Source organism: Antechinus flavipes, chromosome 5 (assembly GCF_016432865.1).
Source record: "Antechinus flavipes isolate AdamAnt ecotype Samford, QLD, Australia chromosome 5, AdamAnt_v2, whole genome shotgun sequence".
Lineage (NCBI taxonomy): Eukaryota > Metazoa > Chordata > Mammalia > Dasyuromorphia > Dasyuridae > Antechinus > Antechinus flavipes.
In genome coordinates, this window is record NC_067402.1 from 81,079,066 (window position 1) to 81,104,537 (window position 25,472).

The following is a 25,472-nucleotide window of genomic DNA, read 5'->3' on the forward strand; positions in this document are numbered from 1 at the left end:
TTTTGTATTTAATTTATACTTTAATATATTTAACATGTATTGGTCAACCTGCTGTCTAGGGGAGGGAGTTGGGGGGAAGGAAGGGAAAAATTGGAACAAAAGGCAATTGTCAATGCTGTAAAATTACCTATGCATATAACGTGTAAATAAAAAGCTATTAAAATAAATAAAATAAAATAAAATAAAATTTTAGTTGTTGGGATATGGTAGCTTTTAGCAGATAAAGAATTGTAAAATTAATTACAATGCTTCCCCCTGCTGGTTTAAGTCAATTAAATTTTTTTCCTTGAAGATTTAATATAATTTTTAGCAACATTAAATGTTAGGAAGTAAATGAAATTACAGTGATCATCTAAGATGGATATAATATATTGTGACTTGACTGTACACCTTCTTCACCTCCAATGTAATAGAATATTTAGAAATTATTTTCTGGGTTAATAGGCTAATGCAGAGAATCATGTTTTAAAGATGTAAAAGTATGAAGAGAAAGAACATTATATAAAGAACATTATTTGTTATTATAATTTAAGAACATTCTATTAAGAACCCAAAATGCTATACTAACTTAAATAAAAATTGACACTATATATATGGATATATTGTTTCAAGATAGCAGTTATGAAAAATATTGTTATGGTAATTTCAAATGAAATAATTTCTTAGGAAAATATATGAACAATATTTTTATTGGAGTTAAGATTTTTTTTCTATAATTCTATACAAACTGATCTGTCTTTATAGAATAAGCTGTTTCTCTCCTCCCCCACCCCCATTTATTTTCTTTTTAAAGTTTTGGAAGATATGCAGTATGGAACATCTTCTGACCCGTTTGGAAATTGATTCACGCCCTGTATCTCAGCGCCTTGTTCATCTTCTCTTTAATTCTTTCTTGCCTGTTAATCAGCCAGAGGATGTGTGGTGTGAACGCTGTGTTACATTAATACAGATGAATCCTGCTGCAGCCAGAAAGTTTTATAAGTATGCTCACGAACACACTGCTGCCACAAACATAGGTAAGTGATACATCTTTTTTTTTTCTATAAATTTTATTTTATTTTTTAAGTTAAAATAAGAACATTAATGTTGTACATTTTTCAGCAATTTTCATTCAGTATTTGAATGAATTGCTTTGAAGAAATAGTGTTGAAAAATGGGGAAAGACTGGTCTAGGAACTAGAAAGACCTGAGTATATAATCTTGAGCAAATCTTAATTTCTTTATCTGTAAAATAGGAATAATGCTGATAGTATCTACCTCAAAGGATTGTTGTTGGAAACATTTATGTGGAGTTTTAAATTACTACAGAAATGAGAGTGGTGGTAAATGGTTAATAATGTACTTCATCCCTGTGATCCCATCTTAAGATGAATTCTAACCTATTCAGATTATAATTCATTCTCAGAATATTTCTTTTGAACAGAAAGATATATGTGTCAATCACATTGCCTGTCTTTGTAATTATAGCAAAGTTAATTCACGTTATTCGTCACTGCTTAAGTGCCTGTATCCAGAAGGCAGTAAAAGAGTATCAGGAAGAGGATGAAGAAATGGAAAAAGAGAACATAACTGTAAGTAGAATGGAATCTTAGCCTAGTTATCAAATGTAACTACTCTTTTCTAGTGCCCTTTAAGTGGAACTATGTAGAAAATTGAAAGGTAAGATTGATATTTTCTGTTGTTCTGATGATTTCTGTTGATTTTCTATTTTTCTTTTTAGAGAAAGATAGAAGTTAAAAGATATGATGTCATTTATAACATATGGATTTTGCATCTATGTTAACTTTTGTTCTGTTTAACCAGTCAATGAGCAAGCCTTTTATTAGGTGGCTACTATGTGGTTTTGAGACCCTGGGCATACAAAGATAATTATGAAGAAAAATCCCTGACTTGAAGGAACTTACATTCGATCAGAGAGAAAACAGATACATAAACACACACACACACACACACACACACACACACACACACACACACACACATACACACACACAAATAGGCAATAAATTTTTTTGTGGGTAAGGCACTAGAAGTTGGAGGGATTAGGAAAGGCTTTGTGAAGTAGATATTACCTGAACGTAGTTTCAATGGAAACATGGACTTCTAAGGTGGTGTTGGGAGAAGCATTTATTCTAGGCAGAGCCAGATTTAGTTAGTGCAAAGGCAGGTAGATGGGAAATAAGAGTATCATTTGTGAGGAAAAGCAAGACCAGTTTGGATAGACTGTACAGTGTATGAATTAATCAGCATTTATCAAACTAGATGCACTAGATACTGTATACTAAGTCTTGAGCATACAAATATGAAGAATGAAGCGTCTTTTTGCAAAGAACTTAAATTCTTTTGGGAGAAAAAGTAAGAAAATATATAAATATTTATAGACTGCATGAAAGGAAAATTAATAAATAAATACAAAATAGTTAAACATTAGAGGGTATGAGATAGAGGACACTATAGTAATTAAAAGGATCAGGAAACCCTATCCTTTTAACAAACTTTCCTATTTTTGTCAAATTTGTTAAATTCTTTTGGGAGAAAAAGTAAGGAATATAAGTATTTATAGACTGCATGAAAGGAAAATTAATAAATAAATACAAAATAGTTAAACATTAGAGGGTATGAGGTAGAGGACACTATAGTTATTAAAGGAATTGGGAAACTCCTTTTAACAAGCTTTCTTATTTTTGTTAAAGACATCATCATTCATCTAGTCTCCCAAATAGATAATCTTAACAAGATTGGCTTTTCATTCTTCCCTCACCCCATCCTACCCCAACCAGTTTCTCCATCTTGCCTTTTTTACTTTCACAACATTTCTGACATCTTATATCATTAATCATTTTATTTCAGATCCTCATTATTGCTCCTTTAGATTATTGAAGTAGCTATCTAATTGGCATTCCTACCTCAAGTCTTTCTCCACTTCAGTGTATCCTATGTTCTCCTGCCAAACTAATTCTCTTTAAGCATAGATCTGACCAAGTGACTCCTCTCTAATTAACTGTCCAGCTAGGAGATAATATGGTTAAGAGCAGTGAAAGATCTTAGTATAAAACTCATCTAAGACAATAGCTTTATGATCCTGGGCAAGTAAGTTGACTCAGTTTCTTAATCTGTAAAATGGGGAGAATAACACTAAACTTAGAGGGTGGTTGTGTAGATCAAATGAAATAATATTTGTATAGTGCTTTATAAACCTTAAATCCTACTATATAGATGTAATTTTTGTTGAAATCAAATATAAACCTCCTTTGGTATAAGGGTTTTTAAAGCCCTACTTAACCTGCTTCCAATCTTTGTTCATATTTTGTGGATATTTCTTCTCTTTTGCACTTCGTAATTTAGCCTGATTTACCTTACACAAATCTCTGTTCCTCACACAAGATATTGCTTCTCTAACATATGACTCAATTACTGTCAATTCTAGTGCTTTCTTCCTTATTACTTCTAGAATCACATGTAAACTATTCTATTTAGTCTTTAAAGTTCTTCATAGTTTCCTTTTTCCCTTTCTTATGCTCAGTAATATAGCCAAAGTGACTTTATTTTTGTTCCTAACACAGGTATCCCTTTCTTTTATCTCTTTACCTATTGACCATTACATATTGACTGGAATTCACTCCTTCCCTTTCACCTCAGAGAATCAAATAGGGATCATTTATTAAACATCTGCTATGTACCAGGGAATACAAACAGTGAAACTGAACCTTTTCACAAAGAGCTCATATTCTAATGTAATTCCCTCAATATTTGTGGCTTTTGCACTCAGGAATAGCCTTCTGTGACATACTTATCATTGAAGGTCTTCTTGCATGGGTTGTCTCTTCTCCTATTGGTGAAATTCCTCTAGCCTTCATTTTATGGAGAAACCATCCTTCCTTCACTCTTCACCCAACCTTGTTCCTAACTTTTTCAGAACTCATAAACCATGCCTTTATCCCTGGTACCTTCAGCTCTTTCTATTCCTTTCTATAGGTTGTCTTCCCCAATGGAGTATACATTCTTTGAGTTCAAGGAATCAATTTTTGCTTGTAATGTTCAATGATCAGTAATTAATAGTCAAATTCATAATTAAAATCTTCTAGGGAAACTGTTCCCTCATATAATCACATATGTTTTATACTACCTTAACTTTTTGTGTATGCATTTGAGGACAGGTAAAATTTTAAGTATATGAAATTTCATAGTTCTTTATGTAAATATATTATAATTCAAGATTATAATGAACATAAATACATGCAATATAAGCGATTTAGTATAGTAGAAGTAAAGATGGGGAGAGGAGTCTGGGAGGATGACAGAGTATATCAATAAATTTCAAGCCCTTCAGATTTCTCCCATAAGCACAACAAATTTGCAATTCAGGGTACACATAGACTGGTGAAAAGACAGGGGTTTGCTTAGTACAACTCAAGAAGACGAGAAGAAAGATCCCAGGACTAGGATTAACTTGTGTGAAGTACAAACACCTCTAGGCTAGCTTCGTGGAAAACACTCAGTGGGGATCCCTAGGGCTGGCTGTATTTGACTGGAGCCTCAGTCAGGAATCATAGGAACTTTCAACTTTCAGACAGCATGCAGAGTAGGGCTTCTGAATCTAGGAAGACAGAGGGCTGATTAGCTCCACCAGGCCCAGCAGTGCTGTTGAGATGGGGTCTGGACGAGAAGGAACCAGCACCCCTGGTGAGTGCAGAAGCAGTGAGGTAGAGACTCTGCTGGCTGCCAGTACTTGCGGGACGGCGGGGCTTCTGATTTAGGATTACAAGCTATAGGGGAGAGCGGACGTGAAGTTAGAGGCACCATTCCCTACTCCATGATTAGAAGTGCTTACACTCACAGTTATTATTAAAAAAAAATAATTAGCAAAAAAGAAATAACCCAACTTACTATGGAAATAGGGAAGACTGAGATTCATCTTCAGAGGAGGGATAGTGAACTAAAAAAAACTTCTATCTCAAAGAGTAATGTTAAATGGCTGTTTATTCAGAGAGAATTTATAGAACTCCAAAGACTTTAAAAATCAAATAAGAGACATTGAGAAAAACAAACCAAAAAAAAAAAAATTGGCCAGAAAGAAACCAATGAGACTATAAGAGACCAAGAAATAACAAGAAACAAAATATAAAGAAACAATAAAACATTGTGAAACATAAGAAAAACGACAGATCTGGAGAACAAATCAAAAAGAGAAAATATAAGAATAATTCGTTTATCTGAAAACTGCAATCAGAAAAAGAACCTTCATACAGTAATGCAAGAAATAATAAAAGAAAATTGTCCTGGAGTGATAGGATATGAAGGAAAAGTGGAAATAGAAAAAATTCACTGATCGCTATTTCAAAGAGGTCCTTTGTGGAAAACACATAGGGATATTATTGTCTAATTTTGAAACCCCTCGACCAAAGAAAAATTTGCAAGAAACAAGAAAAAATATACTTGAGCTACAATTAGAATCATATAGGACTTAGTAGCCATAATAAAAGACTGCAGGTCCTGGAATCACACATAGAGACAATTTTAGAGAACTAAGCCTGCGGTTAAAAATGTCATATCCAGCAAAATTATCTATAACATCAAACATAAAGAAGTGGACATTTAATGAACTAGCAGATTTTTAGGACTTTGTATCTCAAACCTGAATTTAATAAAAAATTTAACATCCAAGCGCCAATATCAAAAATTAATTTTAAGAACCTCAACTTGAGAGAAATGTATGCCATATTATTAAGATTGCCATCAGTAATTGGGTAGCTCAAAAGAAAAATTGGGGCAGAGCTCAGTATGGTCTCATTCTGAAAAACAATATTTCCTAGGAAAAGACAAAAGTAGTAATTGTGCTACATAAATGAGGTGTAGAGGAAGAACTGATAGACATTTCAGGGTAGAGGAGGGCTTGTAGGTCTGAAAATCTAATTATATCGGGAATGGGTTAAATAGGGAATACCACATATACATGTACATATATACCATGACGAATATAGCACCCTTTAAAATCTATAAAGAAATTAAGGAGGGGAAGCTGGGTGGTGCAGTGGATAGAGCACTAGCTCTGATTTCAGGAGGACCTGAGTTTCAAATCTGGTCTCAGACACTTAACATGTCCTAGCTGTGTGACCCTGGGCAAATCATTTAACTCCAGTTGCCTCACCAAAAAAAATGTAGAAAAAATGTATATAGTATTATGGAAGTGAGGCAGGGTGTGTAGATTAATAGGAATGGGATAAAGATGGAAGGAAAGAGTTGGGGAAGAAAATTAGGGAGGGACCCATGGATGAGGGTAGGTTTGCCTTTAGCAAGGTAAGTTAAGGAGCAGAAGTAAAGTAGAAGAGTTAGCGGGGATGGGAAATGAGAAACATATACAATCACTGTAACAAGGATCACAAGTAGAATTTATTAGGAAGAAAAGAGAGTGGCAATCACTGAGCTTAAAGTCACATTTAAAAGAGTCAGTTGAGAAATCTGCATTTTTTATATCAGCCATATTAATGTTTGGATGAATGTTTATATATTGGTAAATGTGTGTGTGGGTGTAAATATATATATATGTGAGTGCATGTGGATATGTAAGCATGTAGCTATATCTATGTGTGTATATAGATATATGTATATATGTGGGTGAGTGAATATTTATATATATGTGTATATTTGTGTATGTATGTGTTTGTTTATATATATATATAATATGTATATGTCTGTGCTTAATTGTAGCCTTCTTGGGGGAGGTAGTGGAGATGAAAGTGGAAAAAAGAATAAAGTAAAAAGTACACAGCAGAGAACAAAAGAAAAACCTACAAGGAAGCAAAGAAAAGATGGAGAGTCATGAATATAATCTCATATTATTATATATACCTTCTTGAAATGGAAATTTATTGTTATATATTTTGAATACTCCTTGATATTCTGCTGGGCACATAACAATGTTTTGTTTTGTTTTGATTATTTTCAACTTCTGTCTTTTTCTATTTTGTTTCTTATTTTATATTTAGTTCAATTAAAAAATAAGAAAAAAAATTAGTTTTTACTCTCATAACATTATTTTCATTGATCTTCAAAGTAGGATAAAGAAATGATTTAAATTCAGCTTTTGGTGATTTTTTGTTTTGTTTTTTTAGCTCTACTAAATCAAAGTATGATTTTTAAAAATCTTATGCTCAATATTGAGAGTCCTAAAAACAGAATAATTTCTTATGTTTTTGAGATAATATCTTTCTAGAGGTATAGAGATGGTAGACTAGATAACTTCTTAAGGAATTTGCTCTAGGTTTCTGAAAATTTGTTTTTTAGGGGTTTGTATCCTTTTATTTTTTTTATTTTAATTTAATTTTATTTAATAATAATTTTGTATTGACAGAATCCATGCCAGGGTAATTTTTTTTACAATATTATCTCTTGCACTCGCTTATGTTTCGTTTTTTCCCTTCCCTCCCTCCACCCCTCTCACCCCCCCAAGATGGCAAGCAGTCCTATATATGTTAAATATGTTGCAGTATAGTTTGTATCCTTTTGATTTTACTTTTCCCTAACAAAATTATTTTATCTTTAGGTGATGGAGAATACATTGTCAATAAATGACATACCTTCTATGGCAGGTTTATTGGAAGTCATTGTAATTTTATGGCAAAGCATTTGTAAAACTTTGGAACATAATGAAGAAGCAAAAACTTACACCATCACCAAATTTGCTTCTGTCCTTCCAGAGTACCTTAAGCACTTTACAGTGAGTATCAAATTGAATATCAACTGTTGCCTCTGTTATAAAGGGGATTCTTTTTAAGTGAGGTCCTTTTCAATGAATGATATCTATCAATTTTAGAATTGCTTTTCAGAAACAGCAACAACAACCAAAAACCATTTTTATGTGTTATATACCTATAATAAAACTTTTTACTTTATATTATATCATATTTATTCTTTGCAAAAATTAAAGAGTAACTTGATCTTTAGAAAGGAGGCATCCAGCATTTTACATTATTCTTTAATACATTTTTTCCTCTTATTTCTAGGATGATCGTTGCAAGATTCCATTATTTATGTTACTGTCTTTTATGCCAGCATCAGCAGTACCCCCATTCAGGTACTGTATTAATTTTTTAAATGGAGGGACCCTTAGATAACTTGTTCCTGCCTTTATTTATTTTTGATTCTTTAGAAGTCTAAACTTAATAAAATAGCCTAGTAAATATTAAAGGACAAAAAAAGACCTTGATCATTTAGCTGTTATCTACATTATTCCCCATGGAAGGAGGTAGGGAGAATGCACCTTGATTTATAGTATTTTATTTTTCCAACTACATGTGAAAGTAGTTTTCAGCAATCGTCTTTGCAAAACTTTGTGTTCCAAATTTTTCTCCCTCCTTCTTTCCCTTCCCCATCCTTAAGACAGCAAGTACTACAATATAGGTTAAACATGTGCAATTCTTCTAAATATTTTTCCATGTACATTATGCTGCGTAAAAAAAACAGATTAAAAGGAAAAAAAAACACAAAAAAGAAAAATAAAATGAGCAAACAACAAGGTGAAAATACTGTGCTTTGGTTCACATTCAGTTTCCATAGTTTTCTTTCTTGAGGTCTATCATACTTTCCATCCCAAATCTGTTGGAATTTCCTGCATTGTTGAAAAGAGTCAAGTCCATCACAGTTGATCATCACACAGTCTAACCCTTGATTTTTACAGAAAAGAAAGGAAATATATAGAGCCAAAATCATAATTTTCAAACTTTTTTTTAAAGTTTATTTCAAGTGGTGGTGACAAATTCTCAGAGCATAATTAGTTAATTTTATTTAACCTGTAAGGAAAGACACAGATAATATTACAGAATTAAGTTTACTTATGTTCTAAACTCTGTGATACTTGTATGTATATGTATATCTATCTCTTAGTGTTAAAGTTCCAGGACCTCACAATAGTGTGTAGATGATTTTGGGATCTTGAAAGCTGGTACAGTGAAATGAAAGTTCTATTACATGATATCAGACTAAAAGACTTATGTATTTCAGTGATAGGACAACTGTATGTCAAACATCGAATAACAAGTTTAGATAGCTTAATTACTAGAAAATTGTTTAGCAGCTGATGAATTTTTTTCAGCTCTTGTCATAAAAAAATTAAAATGTGTAACATGCATATATGTATGTGTGTGTAAAAATGCATTCAAATATTTATGAGAATGTATTTATATATCTATGTAAAAATGGATATGTATAATTTTGTATGTGTATAAATATTTTTTTATGTTGAGCTCAAAGGCAAATAAAAAGCATGAATTTCTAGGGGTCTTGGTCATCTTTGCTTAAGACAATCATGATAAAATTGAATAAATGGACCACTATGAAGATAATTTCAACTTATTTGTAAGCATTTATGTAGATCCAGCATGCATTAATTGAAACATAACAAACGTAATAAATCCTTGAAACAAAGTCAAGATATATTTCAATATTTGGCATAATTGGGAAAATAGGCAGAGGGAAGGATGGTGGAAAATGTTTAGAAAAAATATAATACTATTAAGAAATGAATGAAACCTCTTACATATAAACAGTACTTTTTTTAAAGAAGAGAATTGAAGGAAGATATAAATGGTGAGTGTACAGCATAAAAATTAAGATAGTTATGTCATTTTCTTGAATTTTATTTTTTAATTTAAGCATGTGCTTTTTTTTTTTATACATTCCCCCATTCCTGCTCCCTGCCTCCACTCCCTGGGGAAAAAAAAGAACAAAAGAAAACGCTTCTAAATAAAAACAAAATTCTACATTATCTCTAAAAATATCTCATTCTGCATATTGAACCCATCACCTCTCACGAGGTGGGTAGCAAGTATATTTATTTGTCCTCTAAAATTATGATTGGACAGCCAGAATCCTTAAGTCCTTCCAAGTTGTTCATTTGAAAAATCTTGTTATTTTTGTAGAAGTTGTTTTGCTAGTTCTGCTCACCATGCTCTATATTAGTTTATTCAGTCTTCTCAGGTTTTTCTGAAACCATCTATTTCTTCTGGGATGATAATATTCTACTATGTTCCTTTACTGTATTTTGTTAAACTATTTTGTAATTATGGTCACCCCATTAGTTTATAGTTTGTTCGAAGGTATCTACATATTTATAGACTGATTACAGTGTATATTTAAACTGTTTCATAAATATACACGAAGGTCTCAGAGAACACATAATCATTTCTTGCAAGTTGTTTTGTAGTGAAAGTCAATATATTTATGTTTTTAACTTGATTCTCAAAAACTTTAAAATGAAAATTTGAAAATACGGTTCTGTAAAAGAAAGAGAACCATAAATAGTTTTTCTACCTCTTTTTGATGTTGTTCAGTCATTTCAGTCATGTCCAACCCTTAGTGAATCCATTTGGGGTTTTCTTGGCAAAGGTAATGGAGTGGTTTGCCATTTCCTTCTCTAGCTCTAGCCCATTCTCTAGCTCTAGCCTTTCCATATAAGGAACTGAGGCAAACAGGGTTTAAGTAACTTATCCAGAGTTACAAAGCTAGAAGGTATCTGAAGTTGGTTTTGAGCCCACAAAAATAAATTTTCTGATTCCAAATCCAATGTTATATCTACTGTGCCATCTTTTAATTTCATGAAAATCAATTAGTGTAACTTTTTGTGAGGGTAAGGTTTTGAGGATCATTCCTTGAAAATGTTAAAAATTTTGCTAAAATGTGTGTATGATAATCTCTTATTTGTAATTTATTCAAGCACTTATCTTGCACTGAAAAAATAATTGCAAGTAAGTACTGTAATATGAACCCATGTATCAAGAATTGATAGATTTGGGCATTTTTCATCTTTTAGAAACAATGGATTTCTGTTACCATCTTAAATAGATATTTATGTTTTTGGAATTTTCAGCTGTGGTGTGATCTCTGTATTGAGGAATCAAGAAGAGGGATCTACAGAAAACAAGTGTCACACCCTAATAGATTGTCTTTGTTCTTGGGGACAAGTAGGACATATCTTTGAACTTATTTGTGATTGGTTGCCAGATGGAGAGGCCAAAAAGAAAGTATGTAAATTTTCAAATTCTAAACTTTTATTTAATAGTATGTTTATGTAACAATTTGTTACATGAAAATTCTTGAATTACAATTTGTCTTGTTTTCACTATTGATTGTAAAATTTCGTGTGTACTTTCGTTTCATTCAGAATAAGTCAACTTCTAAACGCCAAGTACGAATTCAAGATACGCGTCAGGCAAAACCTGAATTGGCATTGGATTATCTGGAGTACTTATTGCTTCATAATAAAAATAGAGATTTTCTGTTGTCTCTCCCGGAAAAGAGACTAAACAGTCTTTTGAAAGCACTTGAAACTTCAAAGGTAATTTTTTCATAATAAAAATACCAAATGTTGATTAGGATTAGCTACTGTTAGAATGTTCAAATTTCTCATACTTGTTTTATCAGTAGACTATCAGAGCTTAAAATATTCATAGAGGTTGTCTTGTTCAGCTGCCTCATTTTGCAGATGAGGAAATTTATGTCCAGAAAGTTGCTAAGATCCTTTGTCACATGTTAGTGTGTGGCAAAACCTTTACGAGAACCTTGATCTTCTGAGCATCTTGGTTAAAATGAATTGGGAAGACAAGGTTAAAATGTGAAAAAACCAGTGACCAATACAAGGAAACCAGCAATTATTGGTTACCTTATGTAATAAAATTCATAAGTATGTTATGAATTTCAAGACAGACCAGATCAGGATTAGGCTACACCACCTGTGAAACAATTCATGAAGCAGCTAAACCTTGAATTACACAATAGATGATGGGGAGTATATAGATAAGGGAGTGAAGGATATTTCAAGAAGGGTTAATAGCATGAACACTGGTAGAAACTGACATGACATGAATTTGAGTATTATATATTAAGGAGTTAAGAAGTTTTAAGTTCCCACTGTTGCTTATTTCATCTTGACTCTATTGCTGAAATTTGGAATCAAGATTAGTAATGGAAATGTATTAAACACAAACACAATTAGTTTTTCCTTTTCATAAGGGAGAATGATGAAAAGGAGGGGCTGAAAGCAAATAGCATATGCCAGAAAAGTACCTCTTATTCTGTGGCACAGGTTTCAAGGAATTAAAAAAATTAGTAGCCAACATCAAAAAACAAGACATCATATTGTTCTTCAGGCTGATGGAAACTTTTTTTTTAAACCTTAAGTAACTTATTTTTTTCAAAAATGTCTAGTGAGGAACTGTAGTACATACTACTAGACATAGAGCTATGTTTACCTTGTTCAGTGGACAACTAATTAATTAAATGAAAGAGTCAAGAAATATATTTGAGTATTACATACAGATATCTGCTACTAATTTTAGGATGTAGAAAGTTTAATAATTTGCTATTTTCATGGAACTTGTTATGAGAGAAACTAGCCATTTACCAGGAGTAAGGGAAATCATGATATTTATATATATATAATAAACATGTGTAGTATAGAGTGAACAAAGAATTTCATGAGATCTAGCTAGAGAAGAGAATTTTTCCTGAATGGCTAGAGGAATACTTCATGAAGAAGTTGATACCTGAATAAAAACAGTTTGAAAGGATGAATAGGAGATGAAAAGGAAGAAAAAGATCTTTCTTAAATGTCTGGCAAAGGAGTTGAAATAGACTGGAGGTGATAGGGAAACATAACAGAATTAAAAACCATCTTTTCCCCATCATTGTTTAATTCTGAACTTCAACATCAAAAGGGTACTTCCACATATACACAGTAGAACAGAAAGATAGAAATATATATGAAACAAATTTTCTGTATTATACAATTTTTAAAAAATATACAGTCAGTTCAATCTGTAGTTTGTTTTTGTTCTTATTTCCTCAGAGTCTAGCATAATATCAGGCATATTTAAGGCACTTAAATGCTTACTGATTGATTAGTGCTTTTTAATTATCACCTGTTTTGGGGTGCTTTTTACTTAGCAAAACTTGTTCATATCTGTTATTTAATGATACCTAGTATTTATTGATTTCTATCCATCATGTAAGTTTCTATTTCTGACCTGGTTTCTTTTAGATATTTCTATAAGTAAGTGCCCATTCTATGTAGGACATAGTTATCAATTGTTCTAGTAATCATTTAATTCTTTTTCTTTTGATTACTTTTTTATTGTAGCCTGTTTAGATTTTTCTTTTTACATTGCAATACCTTATATATATATATAAGATAACAGCTGTTATCTTATATGATTACTGAATTAAAATTCTAATTAAGTAATTAGTATATCAAGACTTTTGAACTCTAGGAGTGTATCTTCATCCCTGTGTTTTAGAAATTAAATCCATATTTAGTTATTTTATTTTATTCTAGTGCTAAATTTACAAAGAGCTTTGTTGGACTTAAAATTCACAAGCCTAAATATAATTAAATCCAAGGTGACTTTTTGATTGCAGCACTGGAATTGCATTATCTGATGTAATTTTCTAAGATTAGTGTAGTTGCATATATTTGAGAATGAGACTTAAATTCCTTGTCACTTAACCATTTGCCACTGTATTTCAGAAAGATATTGTGTCAGTTATACAGTCATCTGATATAAAGTCACCTAACTTCAATCAAGCAACTGCTGTACGAGCCTTTACTATCTATTGTCGATTATGTATTCATCTCCACGACAAGGTATATAGTTTTACAATGGCATAAAAATCATGTTAACAAATAAAATTCGTTACTGATTTGGTTTTTTTGATTGTTAAATAGTTTTGCTCAGAAGAAAAGATTTATCTATCTCTTTTGGAAGAAACTGGATTTTGGATAGAAAACCAAGTACTACCTATTATTCATCAACAAGAAGAACATTTGAAATCCTGTAGAGAGATTTGTCAGAAAACAATTCAGGTTGGGACTTTATCTTGCCTTTCTTTATATCCTCAGTGCTTAGCATAGTGCTTGGAGCAGGTGGCACTTAATAAATGCTTATTGTTTGAAACATTTTTTCTCAGTGTGAATTGGCTTAGTTTTGAATTTTGTTATTGATACACTTTAAAATTATATGCTTAAGATTTACATAGTATTAAGGAGAATTATAAACCATAGAGCAATATAAGTGACCAGAATTTATTTTGTTAATTCACATACTTTTTTCTTGTGACTTTTTTTTTTTTAAGAAAAGATTAAAAGGTAAAAATATAGTATTTGTGAATTGGGAAAACAGTATCTAAAGCTGTATTCTTATAGAAGTATTTCAAATATGTTTATATAAATCAGAAAGGATCTGGTCTATTAAATGTTAGAAAGACTGAATTTTATTAAACTTTTATAAATTTTTATTTTAATGGTGATTTTTATCATCACACCTTGTCAATTGATCTCTTTCTTTTGTAGGCCTATGTCACAGTGTGTAAAGATGCTGTAATGATTGGCTTTGGAGATTCTAAGTTTCATGTGCAATTTTTAAAAATAACTCTTGGAATTTTGCAAACAGGTATTTCATTTTTTTTTTAATAGAGTACAAGTACAATTTATTTTTTGATGTAGCTTTCCTACAAGTACATATCCAGTGTTTTATTAAATACTAATGGCATGTATTATCCATTTTAGCAAACCTTTTGGAAACAAAATTCCTTTAAAAAATTTTTTTAATTTTTTAAAAAATCTTTTTGCTTTTTGGTTGCAAAAAAAATGGAGACATATTTTTGGGGTTTTTTGAAGGTAAAAAAAACTTTCCCCAAAGCTCATATTGGGAGTAGTTCTGGGATCTGAGAGATTTTACTAATAGTTTTAACTAAGCACATGTTCCTTAAAGTTTGGCTTTATTTGTCCATGTGACTCATTTGCCTGGACATGGCAAATGCGTCTAAAAACCTGAGATCTTTAATATCCATTGATGAAAAGGGTTGTGGAATCTTAAGAGAGCCCAAAAAGGCAGTATTCCACTGAGGTATAATGAAGAAAGAAATCCCCTTCTTGGGATCTATCATTGTGTTCCGGAAATTATGTCTATTTTTTTATGACATTCACACAACAAACACTCACATAAAAGATTTTAGAAATAAGTATGTTTTGATCTGCATTCAAACTTTGTTCTTTCTCTGGAGTGGATAGCATTTTTCATCATAAGACCTTTGGAATTGTATTGGGTCATTATTTTGCTTAAGATAAATAAGTCATTCACAATTTTTCTCTATACAACATTGTTGTTATTGTGCACACTGTTTTCCTGGTTCTGTTCACTTCACTTTGCATTAATTAATATAAGTTTTACTATATTTTTCTCACTCTTCATTTCTTCTAGCATAATAATAGTATTCTATTACAGTCATATACCACAGTTCAGTCATTCTTCAATTAAAGGTCATCCCCTTAGTTTATAGTTATTTGCCACCCCAAAAAGTGTTACTACAAATATTTTTGTGTATATAGTGGTTTTTTTTCCTTTTATTTTTAAATTTCTTTGTGTTTTAGACTTAATAATAGTATTACTGGATCAAAGAGTGTAGTCCTTTGGGCATAATTCCAGATTGCTCTCCAGAATGTTTGGATTAATTCACAACTTCATCAAGAATACATTAGTGTCACAGTTTTTCCATATTTCTTCCAACATTTGCCATTTCTCTTTTCTGTTGTATTAGCCAAGCTGGGAGGTGCAAAGTAGTGCCTCAGGCTTAATCTACATTTTTCTAATCAGTAGTAAGGGCAGCTAGGTGATACAGTGTATAGAATATCAGATCTAGAATCAGGAAAACTCATTTTGTAGAATTCAAATTTAACTTCAGCTATTTACTAGCTATGTGACCTGGATCAAATCATTTAACTGTTTACCTCAGTTTCCTCATCTGTAAAATGAATTGAAGAAGGAATCTCTGCCAAGAAAATCTCAAATGGGGTCACCAAGATTTGGACATGATTGTAAAGTTACTGAACAAAAATAATCAATAGTCACTTAGAGCAGTTTTTTCAAGAAACTCTAGTTAACTTTAATTTCTTTTTCTGAAAACTGCCTGTTCATATCTTTTGATTATTTGTCAATTGAGATGGGTCTAATATTTTTATAGATTTGACTCAGTTCTCCATATAATTAAGAAATGAAGCCTTTATCAGACTGGGTTGCTGTAAAATTTCTCCCCAGCTTTCTGTTTTTCTTCTAATCTAGGATGTATTGGATTTATTTGTGCAAAAACTCTTTAATTTAATAGTCAAAATTATCAATTTTGATTCTTTTTAATGCTATCTCTTCTTTTGTTTTAAGCTCTTCATTTATTTGTGGATCTGACAGATAAGATATTCCATTTTCCCCTAATATATTTATGATATCTCTCTTTACATCTAAATCTAAAGTACCCATTTTGACCTTAACTAGTATGAGATATTGGTCTTTATCTACTTTGTGCCAAACTATTTTCCACATTTCCTAGCAATTTTTGTCAGATAGTGAGTTCTTATCTCAAATGCTTATATCTATGCATTTATCAAACACTGGATAAGTATGGTCATTTACTACTTTGTAAAGTGTACCTCATCTATTCTGCTGGTCCACCACTTTATTTCTTAGCCAGTATTAGATTGTTTTAATGATTATCACTTTGTAATACAATTTGAGATTTTCTGTGACTAGGCCACTTTACTTTCACATCTTTCCTCGCTTTGTTTAAGGCTCAACTAAGATCTCCTCTTCTACAGTGCCTCTTAAATTCTAGTGCCTTTCCTCAGTTTATTATTTACTATTTATTCTTCAGATAGCTAATTTCATACTTTTATTTTTTGTCTGCTCATTAGATTACGAGGTCCTTAAAAGCAAGGATTTGTCTTTTGGCTCTTTTTGGGTTTTTTAGGGCTCTTTTTGTATCTCTAGAGCTTAGCATACTGTCTGGAACAAGGTAAGCACTTAATAAATATTTATGGATTTATTGTGTTTTAAAAGCATTTATTTTCTAATTTTTTTTGGAACTTCTTTTATAAATTTAGTTGCTATAACATTGAGTATACATTTAACTTCAATATTTTCTCATTGTCAGTGATATCCTGTAAATGTTTTATAATTAATTCCTTTGGTAATCATTGCCCATTTTTCTCATTTGAATTTAGTTTTGTCATATTATATTACTATAATTCTAGATTTTCTTGAGTCGAGTTAAATTTGCTTAAACCCTATGTCCTTGAATCAGTATTTTTCTGAATTATCTTTATTTCTAGTAGGCAACATAACATTATATCTTTGAATCTATTCAAATAAACCATTTCCTTTGCATCAGAGAAGGGAAATCAATTTCCATTTAAGGCTATAGTGGTTTTGGTTTTGGTTTTTTATTTTACTTTTTTCCCACCATACTTTGCTTAGTAATTTGTTATGTCAGTATGAAATAATTATCTAATTATACTGGCATAACCCTAACTTAATCTTCCTACACTCATAAGCACAAATAAACATGGTTTCTATGTTAATTGACAGTTAAAAAAAAACAAAAAGAAAACAAAAAGCCTCCCTCCTTTCTGCCACCCTCTTTGAAATGAAAATAATGCTCGGAATCTTTCTATCTTGTTAAAACCCATACAAGCTTTCTTGTAACATATCTATTGAGAAGATATGATAAAATAGGTATTAGTTGATCAGGAAGCACTTAAAATTTTTTCAATAATATTTTATTTTCTAAATACATTAAGGATAATTTTCAACATTAGTTTTTATAATACTTTGTTATTTTTCTCCATACTTCTCTTACCTTCTTTTCCCCCAAGACAGCAATTACTCTTCTATAGATTAAATATGTGCAATTAGAAACATTGTGTTATTAGCCTTTGGGCCCTGTTTTATAATCACAAAGAGATTATAATCTGTTTTAGAAAACAGTATGTATACACATAATTACACACAAAATGCATAGAAAATGCACAAAATAATTTTGAGAAGGCAACTACAGTAAAGGAGGTCACAAAAGGTCTAATGTAAGAGGTCACATGAGAATTCCATTTTGTAGGAATTCTATGAAGCAGAAATAAGGAAGACATGCCTTTCAGCAATAGGAAAGACATCCTATGAAAAGGCATGTGGAATTTTGAGTAAAGCACTTGGGCTAAAATATGGGAAATGTGAAGGCAATAGTATGGAATAATCTTAGAAAAGTAGGTGCCATCCAGATCGTGAAGGCCTTTTAAATGCCAACAGAGCAATTTGTAATTTATCATAGAAACAAAAGGGAGCCCTGATACATTATGAGCAGGGTTCTAATGGGCAAAATTGTTTTAATTATATAACTTTGGAACATATTTGCACCAAAGGATCAGAGTAGAATTTTTATGACAATTTAAGTAACATAATGCTAGTTATATAGTTGTATTAAGTGATCAAAAAACTAGTATTAATTCAATTAAAATATGTTAATGAAACTAATTTGTCATTTTTTTTCTCTTCCTTTCCTTGTTTTTTAGAAAAAGGGTATTTTTGTATTCCACTACTCCTTTGTATTCTCAAAGAGATGACATCAAGTTCTTTAATTCAGATATATAATTCAAAAGAAGAAGTTGAAACTTTTTTTGACTTGATTCAGAAGGTATTCCAGAAAATGTTGGAATGTGTTGCATACAATTTCAAAAAACAAGAAGAAGAAGGCCTAGAGGTATTTCTGTAGCTTTCTTTTATAATTTATTTTATGTTAAAATTTGAGATTAGATGAACCACTGACCCATAAGATCATGACTAGAAATGAGTTATGGTGTAGCTTTACCTTGAAGAAGATTTCAACATGTAATAAAAATATTCTGTAAAATATACAAGTTTCTTATCAAACATTACAAAATATACTTTTATTAAAATTCAGAAATAGAGGTAATTTGTTTGTCATGTAGAAAATGACTTGCACCATTTTAAGCCCTCAAATAAAACTTCATTAAACTATGCATTTAAATTTTGAATGATGTTATTTCATTTATATAAGTGCTTACTTACTTGACTTAGACTGTAGCTCTCCTTCCTACATATTCTGCCAACTCCTTTTCTCTCTTCCATCACTATATATTTTTTAATTTTATACTTTAAACTTTTATTTTAACTTCAATTTAGAGGTTCTACAATATATGTTGGAGTATTTACTCTTATATTTTTCCTTTGAGCATTATCAGTAAATAAACAGGTCCATTTATCCATCTGAAAAGTCAAGAATATATCTAGAAAAAATTTTTTAAACAATCATAGAGGATGCACTGTATTTCTGCTATTTGTTCTTTCATTTACCCTTGGTTAAAAGACAATTGAATTTTCATTTGTGGTTTGTTGGCCTTCACTGGCTCTAAATGTTATATCAAATCCAGATATTTAAAATTATGTATTCTAATTTTTATACAGTTTAAACTAATTTAAGATTATACATAGTGTTAGGAAAATATCTTTCATTTTGTTTGGCTAAATATTTAAAAGAAATAAGTTGTTTGGTTTTTCATTGTATGAATTTAGACTTGTAAGAGACCTTACAGTCCATGGATTTCCCAATTCCCTTCTTAAAGAAATGGTGAAACTGATCTAGATTGTGAAGGCCATGGTCACACAGCTAGAAGAAAATTTGCTTTTTTCCAAATTCATAAAAAAAATCAAGATGGACTTTGAAGATCTTTTTGTTGTAATATCATTTTACAAATCAGAAATTTAGGAAGAGAATTGTTGCTAACAGTCATAAAACATTGGAATAGCTTTAGTATTTCTATTATGTCAGCATTTTCCAATTCACATTATAGTGTAAACTACTTTAGGGCAACTAGGTGCACAGTATAGCATGCCAGAGCTGGAGTCAGGAAGACTCATCTTCGTGAATTCAAATCTGGCCTCAAATACTAGCTTTGTCTAGTATTTTTTTTTGGACAAGTCACTTTATCCTGTTTGGATCAGTTTCCTCGTGTGTAAAATGAGCTAAGAAAATGATCTGATGTTTTTGCTCAAATGAGGTCATGAAGAGTTGAACATAACTGAAAAACAACTCAATGTCATCCAGTGGCAGATGGATCACTCTTCCATAGGCTGCCATATTTCTGAGACTCTGGAATTGGTAGGAGAAGAGAAGAGAGACTGAGAGCTAAGGTGAAAAGAAGCAAGGGATAGGAGAAACAAGAGAAGAGGAGAAATATAATGCCGGTTCTTTTTTCATTATGTTTAAAGAATTAAAAATCCAGATTGGTAGAAATTTTCTAAAGACTGATGGGAAAAAATCTGCTGTAGCATAGATTTTGATGTTCTAGCCAATACATAGCATTAATAACATGGATTGATGTAATAAGATGATTTTAAAACTGTTCTATAAATCATTTTCCCTTTTTAAATGTTTCACCAGAGATATTGGCATTTACACACCCCTGTGCTTTTCTTTCTGTAAATAGCTTCTTCATAGGAATTAGTAAGTGCTGAAATTGCTGAAGAGCTAAAAACGAAAAGTAAAAGGAGAAATTCATGTATTTGTTAATCAGATTTTGGATCCTGAGAGCTATTTAATATGTTTATCTGTTTCCAGAAGTAGTATTAAATATGGTTTTAGCTCTATTAAAATAACTGTTCTTTTTTTTTTTTTTAATTAGTTACTCAATTCTATTCAAGTGCCTCTTGATGAATTTATAAGTGCTGTCCAGTCTTGGCATATGAATACATCAGTACACCAAGGAGTCCTTTCTACTCTCTTAGCTGCAGTAGTGGTTGAAATAAGTCACAAATTACGAAAGGTAAAGTATGCTACTCCAGAAAATATCACAGATATTGTGATTTTCATATATGGTTCATTATTTCTCAGTAGTAATTTATTTGGAAGGCTTAAAGAAGAATGCTCACAAAATTTTGAGTATGCTGCTTTTAAGGAATATTTTTGGTAAAGTTTTGAGTTACAGGATTTCCTTACAACTATTAAGTAATGCTTTAATTTATATTCATTTAGGCATACAAAGAAAAGACATTTATTTACAACTTCATTTAATCGATTTTTTTGAGTGGTAAACTTGCCTTAGTTCTGTTGTGAAAGATGCAGAAAATAATAAATGGTCTGAAGCTAATTACAAGATTAGATATCTAGTTAGAAACATCCATAAAATGAATCAAGATCCTTTGACTTAAAATCCATTGACTGAGATGCATAGAATAATAAATATAGAAACTTGTTCACAAAGTAGGAGATTGTTAGAATTAAGAGTCATCTGTTTACACTTTGGAAGAGATAGCTTTTAGAGCAAAGAAGAGAAAGTATTATTAAAATTTATAGAATGTATCTTTTGGAACTAAAATTAAAAACAGTTTAAAAAGAATTCATATAAAGATTCATGACAAATTATTATAGAAATGTTAGGTTTGAGCTTTTGAGAAGATTATCATTGGAGTCCAAATATCTCTTGTTGCCAGTTGAGCTATTCATTTGAATTTTTTATAGATCAAGAAAGAATATAGAAGTAACATTGGAAAGATTAGGCAAAATTCCTTTAGGAATATATATATCTATGTATATGAATTATAGTTTATAAGTAAAAACCAAATTCCTGTAATTCATCATAAAAATGGTTAATGATATTTCATTCTTGACGCCTTTTTTTGATCTCTGCCTTTGAAAATTCTGACCATATTACTTACTAATATTTATACTTAGTGATACTCTTGATTTTATTTTAGCCTAGTTAAGATTTCATTACCAAATGAAAACAAATAACAAATTCCTGCTGCTGCCACAGAGATGTTTATGCATTTACTAAAATTATTTTCTTCATAACCTCATTTTGCACTGTCATGTCCCTTATCCATCTTAACTAAAATAAGATTGAAAGTTCCCTGGTGTTTGTTATGCTTTTAATCAAAACCCACATGATTAACTAGTTTAGAGACAGTATTCCCTTTAATCTCATAACTTGTAGTTTGGCCATTTTTTTTGATAGATTCTTTTAGATGCAACAATTTAAAAAGGTATAATGCAATATTATGGAACTTGTCCTAAAAGAAGATGCATATGTCTGTCTCATACTTTCCTGAGCCAAGTGTAGATGACATCCAAGCCTGAAGAGAGAGCTCATCAACTTGTGGAAATGCATAGAGGAAGGAGAAAATTTTTGTTAAATTGGGCAAATCACTTTACCACTAAAGGTCTCAATTTGATGGTTGGTAAAATGTGGGAATTGGAATAGGTGATTTTTTTTTTATCTTGATTTTCTTTTATTTTATTCATAATTTTTTGAGCATAGTTCCAAATTGTTCTCCAGAATGGCTGGATGTGTTCACAGTTTCACCAACAATGTATTAGTGTCCTGTTTTCCCACATCCCCTCCAACATTCCGCATTATCTTTCCCTGTCATTCTAGCCAGTCTGACAGTTATGTAGTGGTATCTCAGAGTTGTCTTAATTTGTATTTCTCTGATTAATAATAATTTGGAGCATGTTTTCATATGGCTAGAAATAGTTTCAATTTCTTCGTCTAAGAATTGTCTGTTCATATGCTTTGACCATTTATCAATGGGAGAATGGCTTGATTTCTTATAAATTTGAGTCAATTCTCTATGTATTTTGGAAATGAGGCCTTTATCAGAACCTTTGACTATAAAAATGTTTTCCCAGTTTATTGCTTCCCTTCTAATCTTGTCTGCATTAGTTTTGTTTATACAAAAACTTTTCAATTTGATATAATCAAAATTTTCTGTTTTGTGATCAGTAATGATCTCTAGTTCTTCTTTGGTCATAAATTCCTTCCTCTTCCACAGGTCTGAGAGGTAAATTATCCTGTGTTCCTCTAATTTATTTATAATCTCATTCTTTATGCCTAGGTCATGAACCTGTTTTGACCTTATCTTGTTGTATAGTGTTAAATGTGGGTCAATGCCTAGTTTCTGCCATATTAGTTTCCAATTTTCCCAGCAATTTTTGTCAAACAGTGAATTTTTATCCCAAAAGCTGGAGTCTTTGGGTTTGTCAAACACTAGAGTATTAAAGTTATTGACTATTTTGTCCTTTGAACCTAACCTATTCCACTCATCAACTAATCTATTTCTTAGCCAATACCAAATGGTTTTTGGTAACTACTGCTTTATAATATAATTTTAGATCTGGTACAGCTAGGCCACCTTTATTTGATTTTTTTTTTCATTAATTCCCTTGAAATTCTTGACCTTTTGGTTTTCCATATGAACTTTGTTGTTATTTTTCTAGGTCATTAAAACAGTTTCTTGGGAGTCTGGTATAGCGCTAAATAAATAGATTAGTTTAAGTAGTATTATCATCTTTATTATATTTGCTCTCCCTATCCAAGAGCATTTAATATTTTTCCAATTAGTTAGATCAGACTTAATTTGTGTGGAAAGTGTTTTGTAGTTTTGCTCATAAAGTTTCTCTTTTTCCCTTGGCAGATAGATTCCTAAGTATTTTATACTATCAGTAGTTATGTTAAATGGAATTTCTTTTTGTAACTCTAACTGTTGGGTTTTGTTAGTGATATATAAGAATGCTGATGACTTATGTGGGTTTATTTTGTCTCCTGCAACTTTGTTAAAGGTGTGGATTATTTCTAATAACTTTTTAGTAGAATCTCTGGGGTTCTCTAAGTATACCTTTATATCATCAGCAAAGAGTGATAATTTGGTTTTCTTGTTACTCTAATTCCTTTAATCTCTTTCTCCACTCTTATTGCCACAGGTAGCATTCTAATAAAATATTGAATAGTAATGGTACTAGTGGGCAACCCTTGCTTCACTGCTGATCTTATTGAGGATGGTTGCAGTTTGTCCTCATTACATATGATGCTTACTGATGGTTTTAAGTAGATGCTACTGATTATTTTTTTTAAAAAGTCCATTTATTCCTGTACTCTCAAGTGTTTTTAATAGGAATGGATGTTGAATTTTATCAAATGCTTTTTCTGCATCTATTGAGATGATCATATGGTTTTTGTTAATTTGGTTATTAATATGGCCAGTTATGCTGATAGTTTTCCTAATATTGAACAAGCCCTGCATTCCTGGTATAAATCCTACTTGATCATGGTATATTATCTTAGGGATGATTTTCTATAGTCTTTTTGCTAATATCTTATTTAACTTTTTAGCATCAATCTTCATTAGGGAGATTGATCTATAATTTTCTTTCTCTGTTTTCAACTTACCTGGTTTTGGTATAAGTACCATGTCTGTGTCATAAAAGGAATTTGGTAGGACTCCTTCATTCCCTATTTTTTCAAATAGTTTATATAGCATTGGGGCTAATTGTTCTTTAACTGTTTGGTAGAATTCACATGTAAATCCATCTGTTCCTGAGGATTTTTTCTTAGGGAGTTGATTAATAGCTTGTTCTATTTCTTTTTCTGAAATGGGACTATTTAAGCAATTTATTTTCTCCTCTGTTAATCTGGGAAGCCTGTATTTTTGGAGGTAGTCATCCATTTCACTTAAATTATCAAATTTATTGGCATAAAGTCAAAATAACTCCTAATTATTTATCTGATTTCATCTTCATTGGTGGAAAGCTCTCTCTTTTCATTTTTAAGACTACTAATTTGATTTTCCTCTCTCCTTTTTCTAATCAGATTTATCAAAGGCTTATCTATTTTATTGGTTTTTTTCATAAAACCAACTCTTAGTTTTATTTATTAGTTCAATAGTTTTTTTACTTTCAATATTAATTTCTCCTTTTAATTTTAGAATTTCAAATTTACTATTTGATTGGGGGTTTTAAATTTGGTCTTTTTCTAGCTTTTTAAGTTGCAAGCCCAATTCATTGATCTTCTCTTTCTCTATTTTATTCAAGTAAGCCTCTAAGGATGTAAAATTTCCCCTTATTATAGCTTTGGCTGCGGCCCACAAACTTTGGTATGATGTGTCATCATTGTCATTATCTTGAGTGAAATTATTAATTGTGTCTATAATTTTCTGTTTCACCCAATCATTCTTTAAGATGAGATTATTTAGTTTCCAAATACTTTTTGGTTTATTTACCCCTAATTTTTTGTTGAATGTAGTTTTTATTGCATCGTGATCTGAAAAGAAAGCATTTACTATTTCTGCCTTCCTGCATTGAATTTTGAGGTCTTTATGTCCTAATATATGGTCAATTTTTGTATATATTCCATGAACTGCTGAGAAGATTCCTTTCTGTCTCCATTCAGTTTTCTCTAAAGATCTATCATACCTAATTTTCCTAATATTCTATTTACCTCTTTAATTTCTTATTCGTTTTGTGGTTTGATTTATCTAATTCTGAGAGTGCAAGGTTGAGATCTCCCACTATTATGGTTTTGCTGTCTATTTCTTCTCGCAACTCTCTTAACTTCTTCTTTAGGAAGTTAGATGCTATACCATTGGTGCATATATGTTTAGTATTGATATTGCTTCATTGTCTATGCTACCCTTTAGCAAGATATAGTTTCCTTCTTTATCTCTTTTAATTAGATCAGTTTTTGCTTTTGCTTAATCTGAGATAAGGATGGCTACCCCTGCTTTTTTGACTTCACCTGAAGCATAATAGATTCTGCTCTAGCCTTTTACCTTTACTCTCTATGTATCTCCCTGCTTTAAATGTGTTTC

The 25,472-nt window shown here is 31.1% G+C and overlaps 1 protein-coding gene across 1 annotated transcript in view; it reads left to right on the forward strand.

Moving 5' to 3' along the window:
- Positions 1-25,472, forward strand: part of NCAPG2 (non-SMC condensin II complex subunit G2) — an 86,248-nt gene that overhangs the window by 37,061 nt on the left and 23,715 nt on the right. Inside the window, exons 14-24 of the mRNA XM_052000220.1 lie at positions 794-1,016; positions 1,468-1,571; positions 7,544-7,717; positions 8,004-8,074; positions 10,865-11,018; positions 11,159-11,332; positions 13,520-13,636; positions 13,718-13,855; positions 14,342-14,441; positions 18,383-18,570; positions 20,513-20,653. Coding sequence (XP_051856180.1) covers positions 794-1,016; positions 1,468-1,571; positions 7,544-7,717; positions 8,004-8,074; positions 10,865-11,018; positions 11,159-11,332; positions 13,520-13,636; positions 13,718-13,855; positions 14,342-14,441; positions 18,383-18,570; positions 20,513-20,653 — 1,584 coding nt within the window. The remainder of the gene's footprint in view (positions 1-793; positions 1,017-1,467; positions 1,572-7,543; positions 7,718-8,003; positions 8,075-10,864; positions 11,019-11,158; positions 11,333-13,519; positions 13,637-13,717; positions 13,856-14,341; positions 14,442-18,382; positions 18,571-20,512; positions 20,654-25,472) is intronic.